Genomic DNA, 23213 nt, shown 5'->3' on the forward strand with positions numbered 1-23213 from the left:
ATCTATTAATATTTTGGGAAATATTTTTTTTTATATAATTTCTAGTTGAAATAAATAAAGCATTTAAAAAAAAATATATATTTTTTTTTCATTATCCATTTTTAATTTTTTCGATTCTTTAAATATTATAATAATAACATACATTTTTAATGTAATATTCTAAAGCAATATATTTTTTAGAGTTTTTTTTTAGAGTATTTTAGTACGTAAAAATCGAAAATCGGACGAGTAGGTAATGAGCTATAAGTATTTAAAGTTTAGTTGAGTATAGTAGTAGATCAATATTTTCCTGTTTCCAGTATCCCTGTACTACACCACTCCCACACACCCAAACTTTAAATACATAAATTCATAAACTACTCGTCTGTATTTCGATTTTTATATATCAAAAACTGATAATACTCCGAAAAATATTCTGTTTTAGAATACGAAAATAAAAATGTTTATTTTTATTCAAAGAAGATAAAAATTTAAACATTTGTAGAGATAAAAAATATTTAAAATATATATAAATTAAAAAAATATATATAATTTCAACTGTAAATTATGTAAATAAAAATATTTCAATAATATTAATACATTTTGAAATATTGAATATTGTTCAATAAATGAATCACCCATCATAGATTTATTAAGTTCTAAGTCCTTAGATACATATATTATAAAATAAGAAATATTCAATTAATGATCTAAAATCTTAGTATAATAGTTTAATATACTATTATACTAGGATTTATTTTGTATTTATGAAGTATAAAGAAAAATAACATTTAGCCTGATTTATATACTCTTACAGAAATGCAATCTTTTAGTCAATTAAACAAAAACCATTATTGTAATGTCTATCATTAATCAATTTATATTTTAACAAATACATAGTGGCAATAATTATAACAAATTTAACATACCTCCACTTCCCAAAGTGCTTTGCTCGATGTGGCAGCCGTGGCTGAAGTACGCCCTGTAGTTCGTAAGAATACATGTTGTTGTCTTTTATATTCATCCATTGTAAGAAACTTTTCTTGTTCAGCATGAAATAATCGTAGAACGTCTCCTCCTTTCAACACATCATCTTGATTATCTCGGTGCTCCATGAATAAAGTGACCTTCCATGACTGCTGTTGATACTGTTGAATTTGTTGATTGTTACCATGTTGAACATGATGATGGATGGATGAGCCTGTGGCAGCATTGACAACGTTTACCTGAATACCATAAAGTTATAATACTGTATGTATAATAATATTGTATTATAAAAATATTGAATTTTTCTATCTTTTTTTATATATTATAATATATAAAAATGTATTATATATATTATATATATATATATGTAAACATAATATGTTAGGTTACATAAATGCTTATGGTAATAGATGCGTGGTAAAATCATTTTTTTTTTACTGATTTTTAATCATATTGAATTATAAATAATCGGGAATCTAATATAAAAAGAAGAAAAAACTATAATACTTATACAAATAAGTATTTATTCCAATATTTAAATGTTGAGAACTATTATGTATTTTAATAATGGTTATTTTCTGAAAATTTTGATGGTTTAATTAATTTCATTCATTTTGGTTTTATTATTTAGTATGACCATTTATAATTAAGTAAATTTATAAGACATTTTTAAAAATTGCACAGCTGTTTTTATTTTTATATGGTGTGACAAAAACCTAAAAATAGCTAAAATACCTATGAATTAATGTTTAATATAATCCTGCATTTGAATCTATCAGTCCTATTGTTATGTTCTTAAGTAAATTAAGTATGAAATATTTAATTATTTATAGATAAAATTATTAATTTTATATTACATTAATAGCATACAATAATTGATTATGACAATAAAACATAATTTAAGAACAATATTATATAAAAGATACATATATTAAGTAACATAATAACTGTTCAAATATAGGAGCATAATATGAAGATAAAAATATTACTGACCTCTTTGCAGCCTGGATTGTCGGGAAGCTCATAATTTCCAGCAACGTGCAACGCAACTTGTTGTTGTTGATGATTATAGTAGCCACCACCTCCAAAACTGCTACTACCAAATGAGCCAACACCACCGAATCCTCCTCCTCCACCAAATCCACTGCCTCCTCCAAAGCCAAATCCCATTGTACCACCCATGGCACCTCCCAAACCAGGGGGTACCAAGTGATGCGCCACCACCGCCCACACAGGCCGGCACCATGGTGACTTTATCTCCGAGAACAACATTATCACCAGTGGAACGCAGCTTATAAAATGGCATCACATACCACCATGAGCCCTCATTACCGTTTGCATCAAGGTAAACACGCATAGCGTTTTTTTCTAACAGGGCAGGTAAACGCTTGTTCACAGTCAAGTATTTATTGGATTTTAAGTGTAAAAGCTGTAATGGGAAGAATTGTTGTAAAAATTGATATGAATGAATATTATAATATTGCTGTAGTATACCTGTACAACAGTGCCATACTGGATTACAGTCCCCAATAATTTACGGTTCTCTGACTCATTCTGGCGCTTCTCTATTTCAGCAGCATGCTAAAAATGTGTGACAGACAAACTTGATATTCAATACAGAAAATAATATGTTAACAAAAAAAAAAATGTATAATTTTTGATTTGATAAAGATGTATATCATATGGCAATTAGTAAAGAAGTATAAAAATGTAACAATTCATAAAAAAATATTTTATTTAAAAATAATTTTCTTGACTTAATAACATGTTCAAAAATGCATGCTAGGCTTACCAATTTGTAATTTAATGTTTTACATATCATAGTAATTTATATAGCTGTGTACATTTAATCTGAATATTTTGATACACACATAAATACTTATATTGAAATTAGTGAAACTCAATAAGAAATTAAATAAATAAAAATATAACCATTATTCACTTTATGCCAACATATATAGTAATCTATGTATTAGTCTATTATTATGCGTAGTATAATAGTAAAATTATATATATATATATATACATTTATGAAATGTGTATAGGATACTTACATGCAGACGCTTAATTAAAACAGTATCTGTAGCTATTGGAGGTCCTACTGTTGTCGTTGGTCCCAATGGTCCTATCCCGGGTGGAAATCCATTACCACCCAAACGCTGATGCTGTTGAAGCTGTTGTTGTTTGGCTGCTTTCCAAAATTGCTTTTGTGCCGAATACCGATTCATTGGACACATCATAAAAAGACAGTCTAGGGAAAAAAATATTTTAAAAAACCCATATAAATATCACTTATAAAAACAAAAATATTCTTGTATGTATTACTATACTATATTATATTTATATATACACACACACCTCGGAATTTTTTTGGTGGATTGTTTAGATCACCTGCTTCAGGACAAACAACAGCTCTATCATCGACCAGACTATTAATTAAAAAAAATATATATATTTCAGTATATACTATACAATAATATAAGTACTAAAATATTATTTATATAATTACCCCAAGGTGCTCAGGAAGCCTGACACACTGCCTTCTGAGTACAGCGATACCACATCACCCAAGTGCAGAAAGCTACTGGCAGCTGAGGAGGACGAAGATGCAGCCGCTGCTGCTGCAGAGGAAGCAGCAGCTGCAGCTGCAGCAGCCGCCGCAGCTGCGGCAGCGGCTGATGACTGGTGTCCGCCACCACCTCCTGGTGAAATCATCATCTTAATGACTTTTTTTTTGTTATCTGTAACTTTTAAGCATAAGCTATGTGCTATCGACTTCCAATTGCACTAAAGATGAAATAATCCATGATAGTCTGGACTCAGTATCTCTGACACTGTAAAATAAATAAAAAACACATACACTATTGTTGTATTTTTTAACAAAACCATAGGTACAATACATCTTAAACCAAAAGACCATTATAAGCCAACCAGAGCTATTTAATTTATAATAATTGGTCGGATAAAAAACGGGTAGCCAAAAATGGGAGTGTTTTGTCAATTGAATTGCAACAATGCAAAAAGTCTGCAGACACCCAAATTGGAATTTAATTTTTGATTGTGATCACGCGGGCCTTAAAATAATCGCGAGGAGAACGTATGTATTGCCATAATATTGTGAACGATTGCTAATCAATTTGTAGTTACCTGTGCGCGGAAAAATACAGATCGCAAAGGAAACCGTGGGGGTGTCGCAATCGACAGGTATTTGAGTAATTATTGTCGCACAAAGGAGACGGGAGTGTTGAACCGGCTCAACAAGTCCGATCCAAAGTCCATAGATGAGCACGGCGCTCGGAAGAGCGGACCGCGGCACCACCACCGCCGAACCCAAGTCTGGCCGACCAAACCGTCCGTCGCCGCCGCCGCTGACGTCGACGTCGTTAAGCAGCAATAGGCCGAAGGACTTCAAATATCCGACGTGTGGAAAACGGACGGAAAAAGTCGCCACGGGCGTCGAACAATGTTATTGTACCTTTCGTACTCTCTCAACACGACTAAAATATCGTCTTAAAACTCACGCACACATACGAACTAAGTAACACATACACAAATACACAGACACACACAGACACGCAGTACTGCGAATCCGATAAATTAAATTCACGTTGACGGTGAGCTTAATACGCGTACCGTCGCGACCGACCACCGTATTAATTATGCTTTGTATTAGGCGTTATTAATAATATTTTACGGTGTTATTTCGATGCATGTAATATTACATGTAAATATTATATATATATATATGTGTGTGTATGCGTGTGTGTGTGTGTGTGTTTATATACGTATGTGTGTGTGTGTGTGTGATATCAGATGCCAATCGCTCTACGACTTTTATCAGGACAGGTCCGCAGTCCGACGGTAAGCCGCCGAGTCGGCGACGTGGTTATCAACCGCTACTGTTATCATTCACGAAATTGACCTACATACCTTTACTATTATTAGTATTATTATTACTATTACCATTTACTATTACTGTTACTGATATTATTTTTATTATTGTAACTCGTTACTCCGTTCTTATCACCGCCGAGCACAGATCGACGGACGGATGGACCGCAGCTGCTGCAGATCGCCAAACGTGTACGGAGCGGTCTATCTCGCGGTTCGCAGCGTAAAATCCAAAAAGAAACTCCGCGGCGGTCACGACCAAACATAATGATCGTGTACGTCGCCGCGGCGGTAATAACAATGACATTGATGTTTGTTTATTTGCTGTACGAGCAGCCGGCAAGGACGACGACGGCGGCGGCAGTAGCGGTGACGACGACGACGACGACGAGTCGTACAAACAAACCGGTCAACATAAGTCACGTTATGTAAGTGTAAACTGTGTGCCTAATGCGCGCGACCCATCCGAAATCGAAAAACTAACATTTCGTGCGAGCGATCCGAGATAATCCGAGTTTTGTGTGAGCGTGTCTGTCTGTTTGCTTGTTTGTTCGCCCGTTGGCGCGCGCGTTATCTGGAAAGTTAAAGGTCGACGCGTTATTTATGACCGAGCGATACGCGTTTGGGTACACAACTAACACAGTGCCCCGTCGTCGTCGTTGTCACCTGTCGTCGTCGTCGACGCCGCCGCTCCGACTCGACGTACATGAAAATAACAACGCAATAATCGGCAGTGCTAACCACAACAGTAAATGACGTTATCGCTGGTGCTCTGTAACGTCGCATTAATAATGTAATAATAATATAGTGAGAAAACAATAAATTGTCATAACAATGTATAATTGTATCGTGTGCAACAATATCGTTTATTATTATATTACGTGTTGTTATCACGATATTATATTATCACTCGTGACAAAATATATATTTTGTGATGTTATCACTGTAGTTGCCGAAGCGCGCCGCCCGCCAGTGTGCCGTGATAGCGCCGCTGCAGTCGCGTTCTCCGTAATCATATGTTTGCGGCGGTATCGTTAACGGGGGTTAACGCGTGGAGGCGATCGCCGCGCCGTCCCGATCATATTTCGGTGGAGGTCGGTAACGTCCGTGTTTGCGACACCCGCGCTGTATCGTATCGGCGGTCACTATCGATCACTTTTTCGTTTACTATCGAATGCAATTCGATTATTTCCACGAACAATGTCAACGATTGTATGTTTACGTTACGTTTTAGTCGTTGATCACAGAAACTGAATTCTCTGAAATAACATATTCCGTGTATATATGTCGTGGACATATTGTCAAATTAGACATTTTACTAAATTCCTTGGCAAATAGTCAAAGAATTTAATTTTTTTGCAATTTTACTATCCACCCAGATATTTAATTAAATGCCTATTTTAAGCCGGGCTAAAAATAAATCATTTTGTATTATTTTGAAAATTTAACTATATATTTTTATTAATTTTTTATTGCTATTCTATAAGAAAAGAAACCATGTATTATTAAAATTTATAAATAAATATAAGTAAACCGGTCGTTGTTTTTGTTTTAAATAAAATTTAAAAATTTCCAGCAAATACCACCAAACAATAATATGTAACAACAGATAATAACACTAATAACTAATAATTATCAACAATTTGTAATCATATATAACTTATTTATTCATTTGTTATACTCATACTTTCAATTTAACCTAATTAGTAATTAGGTACCTATATTTATTTATAATTGATAAATTATAAAACAATCGTACTGAAGGACACGAAATAAAAAATATTTCCTATAAGTACCTATATTATATGTATTTTACATATTAATAAATAATACAGTTTTTTTTGTGGAATAGAAATAATTTATAAGAAAATATAAAGTTAAATTTTTAAAATAATACAAAATGTTTCATTTTTATTACTTGCCCAACTTAAAATAGGCATTTAATTACATTTCTAGGTGGATAGTAAAATTATATAAGAATTAAATTGTTTGACTATTTGCCCAGGAATTTAGAAAAATTACTAATTTGACAATATGTCTACAACATATACATTTTTCGACCAAAATACGTTATTTATAATTATAATGGTTGCCGTTACCCATCGATTTTATATTTCTATAACATTGTTTAATATTATTCGTCACTTTTTAACTATCGAATTGTTCTGTTAGTACTTCTTATCGAGTTGTTCGATAGAACGATTCGATTGTGCGTGCGTGCCTGTGTCGCTGTGACGCTAGACCGGTGAAACGTTGCCAACAGGAGTCATTCGAATTGTCCGCGCTGAACAGGCAGTTTGTGCGTTCCTTTCATTCTTTCCTCGAGTACGTAATTTTTCCCTCCGAAATTATTTTCATGCTCCAATAATGTATTTTAAGTTTTTCTCATAGTTTTTTCTCATTGTGATCACTTGTGCAATATTATAACTTATTTCTGTCCCAACCAGTTACGCTGGAAAGTGTTGTATCACTCGACCGTATCGTAATTTTTACGATTACACTTCGGTATCGTTTCTTTTCGTGGATTTTGGTCATCGATTTCGAATTTCCGTATTCGCCCTTTGCTAGGGTGCTGCTTCGTGCCACCTTCAACGGCCTGTTCTCGGGCCACGCACGCCTTTCCCGAATATCCGCCAATCGACGACGTCGCACAAAATACCGGTCGTTCTTTTACGTAGTCACTCGTGTTGAAAATTTCATCGCAAATCATTTTTGAACATTGTACCATCGTTACTAATTACGAAAATTATCACCACCATCACTAATACCGAGACTACCCACTACGCATCGGCAATAATTATTATTTAAATAATGAAATAAAACCGTTTCGTATAACAGGAACAAAAGACCTGAAGACGGGGCCTTTACCAAGGCCAGAAAACGGTTATTGGCGACCACCTGGGCTACACCGATCTTCGTTGCACAGACTTCTACCGGGGCTACTTCCGTTACAAGTGAGATTGAGAACGAATCGACCTTCATCCAAACTGTACCAGATATTATCACAAGTACCAGTACACCAGGCGCCACAGAGAACAGTATTTCGGCCATCACCGGGACTACACCGGTTACCAACTGGACTTTCACAAACACCACAGCTACCGACTCAGTAAGTATGCCTAAACCGTTTGTACACCGTAACGATGAACTTTGGGGTGATGACGAAGAGCGAGAACGTAGACAACAGAGATTCTCTTTGATATATTTAGATGACTTTGTGCGAATGGGTGAAAATGATTACCGCCGTAGATATGGGCTCCGTGTCATACAAGGACGACCCTGGTTACTCCGGGGTGCGGGTCAAGGTCCGTTAGCATTATACGAAAGAGGGGAAGAGCTTTATACGCCATTATTTACCGTTATGTTGATCCCGTCTAACCTTGATAACCCCAACGAAGGACATGAGTTTTTGCACGGCGATCCGCTTAATCTAAACCGTAACATACCACTCGATATGCATGCCGACAACATCGCGGAAATGTTGCGCGATCGCATTCTCCAAATGCAACATTTCACAATCAACGACCAAGCGACTGTGGACGCAATACAACGGTTGCGGAACTCGATGCCCTCACAGGACTCTTACAACTGGATTTTGTTGATTGTAATTATCGCCACAATGCACCCGCATCCGAACGACCCACCCGTCGTTCGGTTCCATCCGGGTAGGTTGGCAATCAGCCGGGCCGCGCGCATGTTGGTGGGCCCCCGTGGCATAGTACATGGTTGGGCCGGTAGCATGCCGAACATAATGAACGCGTTACAACAACACGGTGAAATTTCGTCATTCATGTGGTCACACAGATGTACTATCGACGCTGAAACAGACGGAGGCAGTTCATTCGACTCGGATTCTGTCGGTTACGAGAGCGACAGTTGGAAAAGTGGACCGCGAGGTGTGGCCCGCGGGCGTCCGCCGGTCACTGGTATGTCGTCGTTGAGCGATACATCCAGCGTGATAACTAGCGATAACGACGTCATACATGGGCTGAACATGGGTGGGAACCCCGATGACGTGGAGGGGTGCTTCAAACTTAAGAGATTTAAGGGCTACATGAAACGGTCGGCTGTCGAACGACGCGAGCGCCGCTCCATGAGGCGGGCAAGACGCACGACGCGCAACAATTATAACTGGCAGCGCCGTCTAAACGACCCTGTTTACGACATGGAGGCCCGGCGTGCCGAGGTATTGGCTGCTGAGGGTTTGCGCAACGAAAGTCGTACTCAAGAATTGTTAAACGCTGAACGGAAAACGGAACGCGTCTTGCACTGGTGCCAGTCCCAGCAAGCCGTATTGGCTGGCATGGATAGCCATTTGGCACCCAGCGAAGAACAAATAGACTACCGACTTAAAGATCTGAAACAATCACTTTATGAACAAGTTTCTCACACTTGGGTGCAGTTTTATGGAGACCGAATGGCCGCTCAAGCGACACCCGAAGAAATAGACCAAATGGTATTCTACTGTTGGATGACGCCAACCCGTTGGGTTCGACAAACTGGCCCTAAGTGAGTTTACTTATACACGATTTTATAACTAACAACTTGTAGGAGTAGTATATGATAATATTGATAATAATAATATAATATTACAATCCACTATCCAGGGCTTTGCACTTAAATAATTTATTTGGTTTTCTAGTACTGTATATATTCAGTCATTCAAATACTGTAATAAAATTATCAAACAAGCGTTTGAGTGCTTAGTGTTTGTAACCGTTAATATGGGTGTTATACGATTGTTATGTAGTGCAGGTAAAATTGAATTTGTAAACAATGTTGGTACCAAATTTTCATAGATTTTTCTATAATTTCCTACTTAATATTCTCTATCATATAATATCTACCTATTTAATTCTATCTATTATGTAATTTGATTACTGATTAGTGTTGAATAGAATAAATGGATCAGAAATATTTTACTAATCAGTATTTTTGGCAATTTGTATTGGCTTTAGCATCCCGATAACTACTGTTAAACGGTCCTTCAGCACGTTGCGAATGGTAAACCTGGTTACGATCTCTACTATGACTCGATGTATGATAAATTTACATAAATTTACGGTGAATGATTAAATTAGAAGTAAAAATTTTATGCTCAAATTGTTGATCGTTTCAAATGAGAAGCAAGACGATTACAATTTATTTTTGAAAATCAATGAAGTTAACTTAAGCTATATATGCCTGCACTTGTAACTTAATAAGATGTATGTATATTGTATAATAAAAAAGGTTGTTGTTTTAAAATAGTAAATTGTAATATTTCTCCTCAAATTAAAATATTACCCCCTCTCTATGTGCATCTTTCAATCTTTGAATGCTATTGTTTTTTACAATCATGAACATTTGTAAAATAACTTATTTTAGGAAATTATATTGCTTAATATACTTATCTTCATAAACATTAGTGTGAATTTTATTACCACTGAAATATATTTCCATAAACTAAATACCTAATACTATAAAATACAGGTAGATAAGAGTATATGCCGGAATATAACGGATCACACTCCAGCATCGTTAACATTTTTATAAGAAAGTCAAATTAAATTTATATAACCGTTTTTATGACATTACATATTCACCGGTAAAATAACAATTTCTCTTCAAACAATTTTTGTTATTTTGTTGTAATTTAAAAACTAATAACCATGTAGATAATTGAAATTTTAAAATATTTATTATATCATTTTATAAATATGTTATAATTTTTTAGATATTTTGACTCATTTAGAATTATTTATATACAAGACATTTTCCATTTTTTGATATTTCTTTAAAGATACTAACTTATCCACGATTTTTTTTTTCACAAGCATTTAAAATGTTAAAGCATTATATTCGTTTAAATCATGAACATTTGCGAATTATTTTGTAGCTAAAATTAATAAAATATTCAATTGTTATATTTTAGACTATATAATTTAGTTGAAGGTACATCATAAGTATAGTTTTTACTAAAATCAAATTATCTAAAAAATATATAATCAGCATATTATTCTTTATAGCCATTTGAAATTAAAATTAGGACAAAAGTATATGTATAGACAAAGAATAAATAAAATTTCATTTTATTTTATAATCGTGTAAAAATTTAATACAAGGATTTTCATAAGTTGTTCATTTACCTATCAACAAAAATATATTGAAAATCTATACTTGCAATATTTTTTATTTCTATCATTAGTTATAAGTTTTATAATTATTATGTAGTTAGAAATTGATACAATTTTATTGAATTCAAATTTAGTAGTGATTTATTTATTGATGAATATATTGATTTTACAATTTTATGTATTTTATTTTTTTTTTTACACATAGTCGTCACTTTTTTAAAAAGCGAAAATACTTCGTTATTCAACGTTGAAGATGGTTTTTAGTAAATATAGTTTTGAACGATCAAAATTAAAAGTCCTTACTACCTACTTGTCTAAATTACCGAGAAAAAGAGAAAATAAAAATTTTTACATAGAACCAGCTTTTGGCAGAATTTTTTGGTATAGCTAACTATTAAACGAATAATCGTAAATATATTTAATTCGACAAATGTTTAATTAGCATTTTCTATAGATGATACAATTTTCTTTAAATTGTCTTTATTATTATTAATGTCGATAAAAAACGTTCAATTGGTCAATAACTTTGAAAATAATACCAACTAAATTCCTCATCATTTGTTTATTAACCAATTAAAAAAAAATGAAAATACGATAGTCTTAAATTTTTTTTAAGCTATTTTTAAGTTCAAATTTTGATAAAGTTTCCTCATACTATAGGTTCATTCTGTAACACAATTTTTATTTAGTATTGCAACTTTTAACGTATAAGTATTATTTTATTTTATACAGACAGTGATATTTTTAAATGCAATGTTTTCATCATAAATAATTTAACCTATCGTACAGCTAATAGTTAAATAAATTATACTTTAATTTAAATATAAATATATTATAAAATATATTCAGTAATATACGTTGGTAGAATGTCTTCACTCAGAATCGTTTTTCATAATATGCAATGTTTTATCATTGAATTTAAATTTATCAATTTATTTGTTATAAATGTACTCAATCTCAATGAGGAAGTATTGAGATACAATCTAGAATTCAATACTTATTGTATAGCAGAGTATATACCTACTACTGTATCCTTTTTTTATGCTATATATACAATATATTATAATGTTAATAGCCATCTATAATTATATTTAACTACCAGGTCACGTTTTAAGTAAAAAATATATATATATTATCAATCAAAAGGTTTTAACTAGATTTAGATCATTGTTTGTTTTTTCTGTTGCATATAGCCATATAAGTACTTAGGAATTATAAAATAAATGTTTAGCAGAACAACTTTATTAAATTTTAGATTTGACAATAATTAAAAAACATTCATTACTAAAGAATATATTACAGTTTGAAGTTAAAAATTACTCTCTTGAATAATTTGATATTTTTAAACAGCACCTTTTGATTTTGATCTCACGCAATTTAACTCAAATATTGTAGATATTTATTTCCTCAGATATATACAGTTGTCTTATACAGAATTATTAAATTGTTCAAAAAAGAAAGTAGATATATATGAATAATATTGTATTGACGTACATTTTTCTTGGATTCATAAACACTTAGTTTTTTTAAAGTTGTTTTAAAATTTATTTTCAGCAATTTTGCTTACTTATTTAGTAAGCCTAGTTATATTTACATTAATTTAATTTTGCTTTTATACTTATGTTCTACTTGAAAATCGTGAAAATTAAAAAATGATAGCCACAATAAAATAATATTAAAATTTCAAACGAAGGAAAAATTATCGCAGCAAACAAATTGCGTTCTAATAACCCCTTTTCATACGAATTGCGTCCAGATATAATATTTAACAACTACACTAATTGCGTCTCAACAATATTTATCAACTACACTAATTGCGTCCCATATAATATATACTATATACATTATTTTCCTTTTCATTTAATAAAGACTTAGGACTGTCAATAACAACATTATATATTATATTTATAAAGGTAGGTTAAAAATATAGTTTTTATCGTTAATTCGTTAAATGTTAAACTAATTAAAATAATAAAAAAATATAAGTAAGATTAGGTTATTGTATTATTATATTTTGAATATTATAATAATATTTATGGATTGGTAAAAATTTGAATGATACAGTTTTGATATAAACAATAAGTTACTCCATTAATATTATTTTTTATAAATTCTGAATTCAGTGACGCAATTAGTATGTTACTAATCGCAATTTTTATATCAGGGACGCAATTCGTATACAGCCATATTTATTATATTAATAATACGATTATTAAGGTTGGGATATATACGTACAAACGATATAAGAAAATACGAACAAATTATGCGAAAAATGCTTTTTATGATATAAATTTTATAGTAAATACAATTTATAAACAATTTCAACATAACGATACATTACATATTTATCAAAACAAGTTTAAAGTTTATTTTTTTCTCAAATTTTTACACATTGAAAATATCATTATTCATTAGTACATATTCCAAACTAAGTATGTTAATTATGCTGTTCATAACCTAACTAAAATATTTTATAGGCTGGATTTAAAATTGTTATAATATATAATATTATTTAATTGTTATACTAATAATAATTGTATACTCACTATTATACAACAGTAAAACTTTTTTTTCTATTAACAGTTGTGGATTGGCAGTGCTTGCTATGGCTGCACGTCCAATACTGACTTGTGAGGCTGCGATGGGCAATGTTCACGATGATGATTATCAGGTGGTGGAAAAAGCTTTTTTTGAATCCTCGGAAAAAGAGCAGCGAAAGGCTGAACGCTCTACAGACAATACTACCTATCCGCCAGAAAATTATGTACCTAATTTAGCGGACTTTCAAAGGGAAGCTATAAGATCAGGATACTCAGGTCGTGGTGAAATGTTTAGTACACAAGCTATGGTCAATCTGGCTAGAATACACAAAACCGGACGATTTAATGTAACGCTGGTAAAACATGATTTATTGGATATGACAGAAGGATTAAATAAAGATGACATTGATACTAAACCTGATATAATAAGATCTGTGGTTGAAAAAGTTGAAGACTTATGTATTGGGCCAGCTAACCTTAACACGGATGGTGTAATTAACGAAGAACAACAAAACATCGATCCAGATACAAGGAGGATGTCTGAAAGCGAAAATTTACAACCATTGTCATCTGCACTAAACGTGGTCCAGCGTCTAATGCGTGGTCACCTTATCGCTGTTTGGTAAGTATTACATATTTTCGGTTATTTATTCATTGATATGGTCATATGGGTGGTAACTGGTAATAAGTATGAGATTAACTTATTTTTCTTTATTATTATTTTTTTTTTTTGTAGTTTTGATTGCGATAGGAATATGATGCCATCTTCGACTGACGGTGGAAGCACCGCTCATTGGGCACTTTTATGCGGTGTTATCATTGGAAAGTCCCATAAAAGACCACAAAACATAATTCAACAATGCGACGATGAAATATCTGATACGTTAAAATATGGATATCTATATGCATATGATCCGAGTATGACTGAGTTTATCCCAACCGGTTACATAGATAGACGAATGCTTGAAATTGAAAATCCTAATGGTAGAACAATTACCAGATCTAGCCGAAGTTATATGCAAAACATAAATGTTAATAATACTGGTATAGCAGAAGAAGATTATGATGATGGAAATCTAAATATCACAGAGGAAGCTAGTAATTTTAAATATTGTGACCTATCTGATCAGGATTTGAAACAAAATGCTGACCGTGTGTGGGTGGTAGCACGACATGGAAAAATAGGCGGTCGATATGCTGTGTGGTCTCTCAAAGAGCTTGCTGAAAGTAACTGTCAGTTACGTAAACCTGCGGATAGGATTTTACGTAGCATCCCATCTGAAATAAAAATGTTATGGAACAACGGACAACAGCCCTTAGATTGCATTACAGCCAATTCTATTTCGATTGCTCATAACTATGATAGTACTAACTATTCAACCCAAACTGACCACACGTTTCAACGATTGGAGAGCACTAATGCCGAGTTACCGGTTGAATATTGGCCGGAGGAAAACACTGAAAATCCAGTTTTAGATCAGATACAAACGGAAGAACCATCACTACCACTATCGACAATACAAACACCACCAATAATACAAGTACCGCCGTTACCACAGCATATACCACCACCACCACCACCGCCACCACAAATAATACCACCACCGCCCCCCACACCATCAATTATACTCAGAAGATCCCGGCATCAAGGTTACGACGAACCACCGTTCGTGTTACCGGAAGGGCCTAGGCTCGATCTTTGTTTGGCCCATCAGTTCATTTCATTTGAACCTGTCCGGGCGCCTAACATAATATCTGACGAGAACAACCCACAAACACTAAACGTGAGTAACTTGTACTGAATTATTATTATAAATTTTTTATGTTAATGATGAATCATCATTAACATAAAAATATAAGCACATAAATTATATTATAATATTATAATGCCATGGTATAACGAATTAAAACAAATTTTAAAGTGAAAAATTATGGTTATAATGTAGTTATAATTTAAGGGGCTAAAAGTTGTGTCCTATAATATAAATTCTTTCTACATACTATTTACTACATAATTATTGTGGCCATAGTAATTTTTAACGTGTATACGAGGATACGAATTATAACCCAGTTTTATTGGATACATACCAATACATAATTAAAAATATAAAATTGATATTTTATTTTATTTTGTTTAAATAATATGTTTGAGTAAGACCTTTAAAAACAAAATTACAAAATGGAAATAATAAATTAATAATATTACATAATGTTAAATAGCATACACAGTGGAACCTCTGAATAGTGAACACTCTAGGTCGCCAAAATTTCGTCCTTTATTCAAAGGGGGTAAACTTTTAAAATTCATATAGAGTAAATGTGTAGAAGGAAAAAATATTTGCTAGGTTAAACTAAAATATTATTATTTAATGTTTTAATGATATAATAATTATTTTAAAAATACATTTTTAAATAAATATAAAAAAGTAATGTATAAACGCATAATAAATATAATATTCAATTTGGTGTGAAAAATTAGTTTTTGTCGTTTTTGAATGAGTTCGTTGTCGTTATAGCTACTAGTTTAAGCGCGTTTTCTGTCATAATTTTGTCATTTTTTTTTTTTAAAATTAAGATTATAACAAGTATCTATATCTAATATTCAAAAAGTTCGCTTTTCGAAAATTTTCACATTAGAAAGTAGTGAAAATGTCTCCGTTATCAAAAAACATCCGCTATTGGATGGTCTGTTAGGAGAGGTTTCTATGTAAATAATAAATTGTGAACAATAGGTATTTAATGTATTAATTTTATAATAAATACTTTTCTTGTATAAATTGTATTAAATAAATAGTAGTTATAAAGAGACTATTAAAATATATAAATATTATGTATAAATAAATAAATAAATAAATAAATAAATTGAAAGTTTTATTATTTTACAAACAATCTAAATCCAAGATTATGAAGCTAAAATTATGTATATTCTAAAATTAATTTTCCTTCTTATTTTTACACAAACTTAGGACTGTATGTAATATCATTACGATAATATATAGATTGAAAATCTTAGTTTATTTTAATTTAAAATTTAAATGTTTATTATATTTTAGATTTCAAGTAGGTACATTGATCAGTTATAAATGTATTGATAATACAAGAATGAGGGTTTTTTTTCTGTTTTTCACCATTTTTAGAGCAGTAAAAATTCTTTGATTTACAATTTTAAGGGCGGTTTCTGATAACAAATTAGATCTAGTGGCTTCTTTGAGTGGTCAAATTTTAAAATTTCTTGTAGTTTTCAAAATGATCGGGAGAAAAAATTATAGAAAAACTGGAATTTTTACGAAAAACTGAAATTGGGAAAAAGATATGTATCATTATAATAAAGTTTATTTTATATTTAAAATTTAAAAATAAAATTAGTCAAAAAATAATATTAGCGGAGTTAAAGTTTTTTTTAAAAGTCAAAAGTTAATAACCTTCTAGCGGAAATAGTAGAATTACAATAGTTTTTTCACAGATAAAAATATCGTAGGAACTGTTAGAATTTTTTATACAAAAAAAAGTTCTAATTGGGGAAATCGCACAATTAACTGAACTTGAAAATTTTAACCTCAGCACGCCCAGTGCCCACTCATAATATAATGTGCAAATACTAATACTATTTTTTTTCTATTCCCGTACAGCCATTGTCTACGCTTCTGTGTCACTTTTCATTTAATATGAACCACGACTTAAACAAATTTAATCTAACCAGAAATGCTTTAGAGCGTTGGCCAAGGTACTACCGTCAGCTATCGGATTCATCCTCAGACAGTAGTACTTCGCCAGTTCGGCAACCGACGCGTTCAAGAGCACGGCGACGTTGTCAAAGAGACCACAGAGCAAATCGAGGAGGAATGCAATCTTGCCAAAAAGAATATCCGGTTCAGTCAAAATTAGTAAAACAAATGAAAAATAAATTATCTATGGAACAAAACCAAGTGCACCCACAAATATCAATTCAGCCTAACCGAATTGAATATTTATCACGTACCCTATAACGGCTATAACCTAGATTGTTCCAGCAGCTAATATTACCACCGTTCAATTTTTCAAATTCTATGCATTTGGTGATGCGAAAACAGCAGCTCCATCAAACCGAAGATCACCGTAGCAAATCTTAGATATGGTGATAAGATAATAACACCTATCTTCGATGATCTATTCTTAACTTTTACATTATTTTAACATCACATCATACGATATATATATTATTACCGATTCCAATGGTTTGATTTTTATAGCCTAAATTTTATTGGTGCATTTGCTAACGACTTACTTGATGATTTACTTAACAACACAAATTCGCCATAGCATCTGCGATTTTGATGTTCATAGTAACTCCGATGGAATAACTATGACCAACTAAATTTAGTAAGTAACATAATATAGTGCATGACTATTTATAACTTTAATGTATACTTCGAATATATAATAAATAAATTAGTTTTAAATTCCCTACACATAAATATAATAAAACTATAATCATTTATTATTTTAAGATAATATAATAGTAGTGTAATATAGTTTATGATATACCAGTTATTGGTGGTGTGTCTGTTTGTGTGTGTGTGTGTGTGTGTGTGAGTAGGGGGAGGGGGGTGATAAATTTAATTAGCAATATGTATACACGAAATATATGTTATCTACCATATAATTTAGATTTCCACAACATATGTTGTCATATGTTTCAGATTTGTTTCTATTTCATATTTGATATTTTGAATATGAAATATAAAAATAAAATACCCTGTAAAATAATTCTGTCTATCTGCCTGAATGGTACGCATATTGACTAGTCCTTGAAAATTACAAACGTAGAACTTGCCTAGTAGTATTATAATAATTTCAAAACGATGTAAATATTGATTATGTTAATTTATATTAAAGAAAATAAGTAATCTATAATAGTATTTAGTATTTAACTACCGTGTTATATTTAATTTTGTGGGCTTAAAAAATTCTAAAAATTTACATTCATATAATGGAACTAAATCTGTTTTGAGATAAATAAGTTGTATCATTATTTACTAAATTTTGATAATATTAATATAAAAAATACGCGTTTTTCATTCTCCGATGAGCAACCGATTATTCGAGCGATAAACGATAAACGTATAAAACTCAGAGCCGCTGACAAGTAAATGAAAATATCTTATCACTGTATGAACAAATTCCGGGAATTAAGCTACAGGGTAAAAAATAAATACCTTAAAACGATATTAATCCAGTATTTAGATAATAAATATATATAGCATCAATGTCATCTATCTGGTACAAAAGTATACGCAGGTCTTACCTTAAGGCTTAAATTTTTAATTTAAATAATCACGTATGTAAATAGGTACGTATCGTCTTGTTTATTATATTATTTACGTGAATTCTGCCTAAAATTATATGTATAATTTATTCATATTAAAACGTTAATAATTTTTCGTAAAATAAATTTTAGTTTAATTCGTGGAAATATGATTTGATTTAAGTGAAATTGTGCATTTTTATGAATTTTCATTGACGTGTATGTGCGAAACACTTAGATATTAATCTGATGGATGCTGTTGATACTATATTAGAAGTATATCTATATGTTATATACTTTGTTGATTGTTTAACTATAGTAAATTAATAATGATAACTTTTATTATAGTAAATTATCTACATTAAAGGATTCAGTATTATGTTTTATACTTTAGTATATTTTATTTAATTATAGTACAGAGGCATTCATTAGAAAATAAACGTGTCACTTCACAAACAATATTTCAACATACTATACTTTACAAATTCTGATAATTTAAAAAACTAAAAAAAATTAATGTATGTGCATTGGTATGTACCTACGAACTAAACTGATCTAAGGGGGTTACAAACAGACAATTATAAAAAGAGTTTAATACAGGCATTTTTCTAAGTGTTCACGCGGGTCTTATAAATATGTGCGTAATAAATTATTAGTATGACTCTATTTTAAAATAAATAACGGAGCGTTGGCCCAGATTTATAAATCTAAAATAATGGAGGGGGAGCTATCATTTTTCAGAAAAAATATAACTATACATTTATTACATAATAGATTATAAATAAAATTATGTATACGTTTTGATAAACAATACTAACAATTTTATTTATATTTTAAATTAATGGATTTTAAATCATATAAACTATTTAATATATAAAATATAAAATTTACAATCAACAAAAATAGGTGGATATACCTTATTTCCCTTTCGATCCACATTTCAGGGAACATTTGTATGCGCACATAATATAATCACTACCGCAGTGTCTCGTACGCGTAAGAATATACATATTATGCTCATTGATATTATGTACATTTTATCAATTTTACCTAATAAATCAATAACTGAAAAACTGAAAATATCATAAATTTTAAATATTCGAAACAAATTTGATATAGTAGCTTGATCAACCTCAATTACCCATAATAAACAATTCGTAATAGTTTCCAAAAGTATAATCGCATGACCAGATCTTTCAGTATGATTGACAAAAGATTAGTTTGTTTTGGTTAAAATAACTAACCGTTTGAAATACGTTTAATATTTAATTGATAAGCTTACTTATTAGATATTGATACCAATACAATTTAAAGTTAGTTTGTAAGATAAATGTTTAGTTAATTTTGTGTAGGTATTAGGGTTTTTTCATTAGAGATTATAGTTTATTATTAATATATACCTAGGACGTTCATCATAAAATAAACAAGTGCATAATAATACAGGCTAAACTAATTTACTATTATTTCACCGATGAGTTAACCTGTTGGAATACCGTATTGATACCAACACAATTAAAGGTTTTTTAAATATCGATTGATTTTGGGTAGCCGTGCAGGAACCTATTAGTTTTCACAACACGTTGTTGTTTGATTACTTTCATTTACTATACCACGAGAAATTATTCAGATGTTCGTCTTTTTATTATGTAGGTATATCATGTATATTAAGTAGTTATAATTTTATAAACAAGTTTTTAATTCTTGTAATAACGTAATAACACACATTCGTTACGATCATAATATGCGTGCGTGAATTAAATTTTTCAGACGCAGTATGCGAATAATCCGGGTTATTTTCCAGTAATAGCTTTAGGCGTAAATTTTTGAAATAAATCACATACAATTTAAAGTAATTTCTTCATTTATCACTTTTAAACCAAAAGTGTACATAGCAGAACACGTACGCACGTTTTACGCAATGCCAACGAATCTCACGTGTATTTACGTTATTTGAATCAAATTTGTATTTTTCGAACTTTTTCCTATTCCCCTTAAAATACGACAAAACGATCATCTACTGCATTAGTGAAATTAAATATATATAAATATATATACGTATATAATATTTATTATTTTTTAGGTAAATTAAATATGGTCGTATTTTAGTATATAAGTAGTAGAACATTTTTAAATTTCTTTAAGCATGTTGCGTGCCATCATTAATATATGAGTCTTGTAACTATAAACGTTATTATAATATTACTTATTTATATATTATTATATTATATATTCATAATAAATAATAATTAACCTAAGCTGAATTATAAATACATTTAAAAGTTGAATTACCATCATAATTTTATTAAATTTCATTGTTTTCCTATTATATTAAATACAACATTTTATTCGTATTATTATTATAATATTATATAATTATAAATTATAATATTATTAAACATTTAATGTTATTCACTTACATTACATAAATAATTTAGTAATGTTTTTTTTGAATTTATATAAACGTGTAGTTTCTACCTAACAACGATTATATTGATTTTGTGGTTACCAATCTGAATTTAGGGGGTTATTGGTCCTGTGTAGCGTTAATCGAAAATTTTTATGATAAAACAGGAAATACCCATTGGTGCCAACAATTTTAATATAGACCTTATAATATATTATAGAATATGTAGGAGTCCTAATCATAATACAAGTATGATTTACTTATAGGAAAGTTTTTTTTATAATTTGTATTTACTACATTTTCTTAATAATTAAATTTATAATAATATAATTTTAATTACGTTAAATTATAAATAATTTAAAATTATTACTGACGTAAGTACTTACATACAGATTCTTTGTGTCTCAATCTCATATTATTTTTAATTAACTAATTTTACTAGTTTAATTTGTAAGTATATCGCAGTGATTCTCAACCTTTTTTCCTCGGTGGGCCATTTTGGTAAACAATTATCTTCTAGCGGGCCGCCAAATATAAAAGGACGATTACCTAATCTCAATCTCAATCTAATAAATAATAATATAATTTTGTTACACATAGTAATTATTAGCATACTAGTATCTTTATATTTTAGCTTTTATTGACTATTAAAAAGATTACAGATTGAGATACACGTTATAAGTACGCTCTTTAAGTGGACGGGTGATATCGTTATTAAATTTTAAAATTTTTATTTGAAAATGTCCAAAAAAAAAATTGCAAATACATTTTTATGTATATTTAAGCTTTATTATTAATATTTTAACTATAATTATTACATTTTTGGAAAATTAAAAAGAAATCATAAATTAATAAAAAAATCAATAATAATTTTCTTTTTTTTGAATATATTTTGTTAATTTATAACCACCTACTACTAAATTATAATTGTTTTCTAGAAGTTCTATAATATTAGTATAATTTATTTGTAAAAATATCTATAATTTGTTTTCCTAAATATTTAGACAATACATTGGTAAAAATGTAATTATTAATTATATAAGCCATTATACGGCGTTCAACTTAGATACGATTTAATTTTTTCTTTTTTTTTGTTTGTAATAAATATTAGTATAATTTTTTCGTATTAATTCCTTAATAATTTTGTATGACCGAAAATATTATATTCAAACTATCTAATTTCTTAAAATACCGTTTCTTTTTCGAAACAAATCATTACCTATGTGTCAAAGTATATTGTTTTACTTATACCTATTGAAAATATGTTTTTAGCTATTTTTTTTTTATGTTACTTAAAAATAATTAACCCAACCTAAATATTTGTACATACCTATATGACATTTTATAAATATAAAACATTTTTATTATTATTATTATTATTATTATCTGTGTAACTCTTTGTTTGATTTATGTAGTAGTTGAAGTTTATCATGTTCACACGTACAATATAATAGTTATTATTTTAATTATATTGTATAATTACGTGTTAATATAAATATTTACGTTATAATCATAAAAATAATTTATACTCATAATTGTATGTTTGTTACGTGTGTTTAATAAAAGGTATACCTACTTAAATATGCTATTTTTTTTTTCATTGTACCTAATATTATTTGTTATACGTGTGTGTTTGTGTTAAATAAATAATCATTATAATCATTATTCGAAAACCATTTTTTATCTTTTACCAAATTCATTCCAATATCCTGCATTTTTAAGGACATAATAGTTATTTTATTGTACAGTCTAAATCACTATTTATAATTTATTGCCTAATACCTATTCAAAGTGACTTTAGACGAGAAGAAAATTCTACAGGTTCGTGGCTTAAACTGTGATGTAGGTACAATAAGGTACTAATATGTTATATTAACTTGTAACGGGACCTGAAGTCTTATGTACAGGATACAAGTTTATACAGTAGATGATTGAAATTATTCTATATTTCTTGTGTTTAATCATAGGGCCAATTGGTATTTTATAGCTCGTGCATAAAGGTTAATTTCGGT

At 30.2% G+C, this 23213-nt stretch overlaps 2 protein-coding genes across 3 annotated transcripts in view; one reads left to right on the forward strand and one right to left on the reverse strand.

The window, feature by feature from the left end:
* Positions 1 to 4726, reverse strand: part of LOC132923939 (inositol 1,4,5-trisphosphate receptor) — a 29700-nt gene extending 24974 nt beyond the window's left edge. Inside the window, 8 exon segments of the mRNA XM_060987951.1 lie at positions 909 to 1205; positions 1960 to 2166; positions 2168 to 2395; positions 2461 to 2547; positions 3021 to 3217; positions 3325 to 3395; positions 3476 to 3800; positions 4114 to 4726. Coding sequence (XP_060843934.1) covers positions 909 to 1205; positions 1960 to 2166; positions 2168 to 2395; positions 2461 to 2547; positions 3021 to 3217; positions 3325 to 3395; positions 3476 to 3684 — 1296 coding nt within the window. The 5' untranslated portion in view covers positions 3685 to 3800; positions 4114 to 4726.
* Positions 4727 to 4821: 95 nt separating this feature from the next.
* LOC132923940 (uncharacterized) lies at positions 4822 to 22782 on the forward strand. 2 transcript variants are annotated; one of them, XM_060987952.1, is made up of 5 exons: positions 4822 to 5285; positions 7696 to 9366; positions 13557 to 14135; positions 14250 to 15297; positions 17143 to 22782. In XM_060987952.1, the coding sequence occupies exons 1-5, from the start codon at positions 5125 to 5127 to the stop codon at positions 17497 to 17499; spliced, it is 3816 nt and encodes a 1271-aa protein (XP_060843935.1). In that variant the 5' UTR covers positions 4822 to 5124; the 3' UTR covers positions 17500 to 22782. The 2 variants fall into 2 exon arrangements, with proteins under 2 accessions (XP_060843935.1, XP_060843936.1); XM_060987953.1 differs by having other exon boundaries at positions 5153 to 5650.
* Positions 22783 to 23213: the final 431 nt, after the last annotated feature.

Source organism: Rhopalosiphum padi, chromosome 3 (genome assembly GCF_020882245.1).
Source record: "Rhopalosiphum padi isolate XX-2018 chromosome 3, ASM2088224v1, whole genome shotgun sequence".
NCBI classification, from domain to species: Eukaryota; Metazoa; Arthropoda; class Insecta; order Hemiptera; family Aphididae; genus Rhopalosiphum; species Rhopalosiphum padi.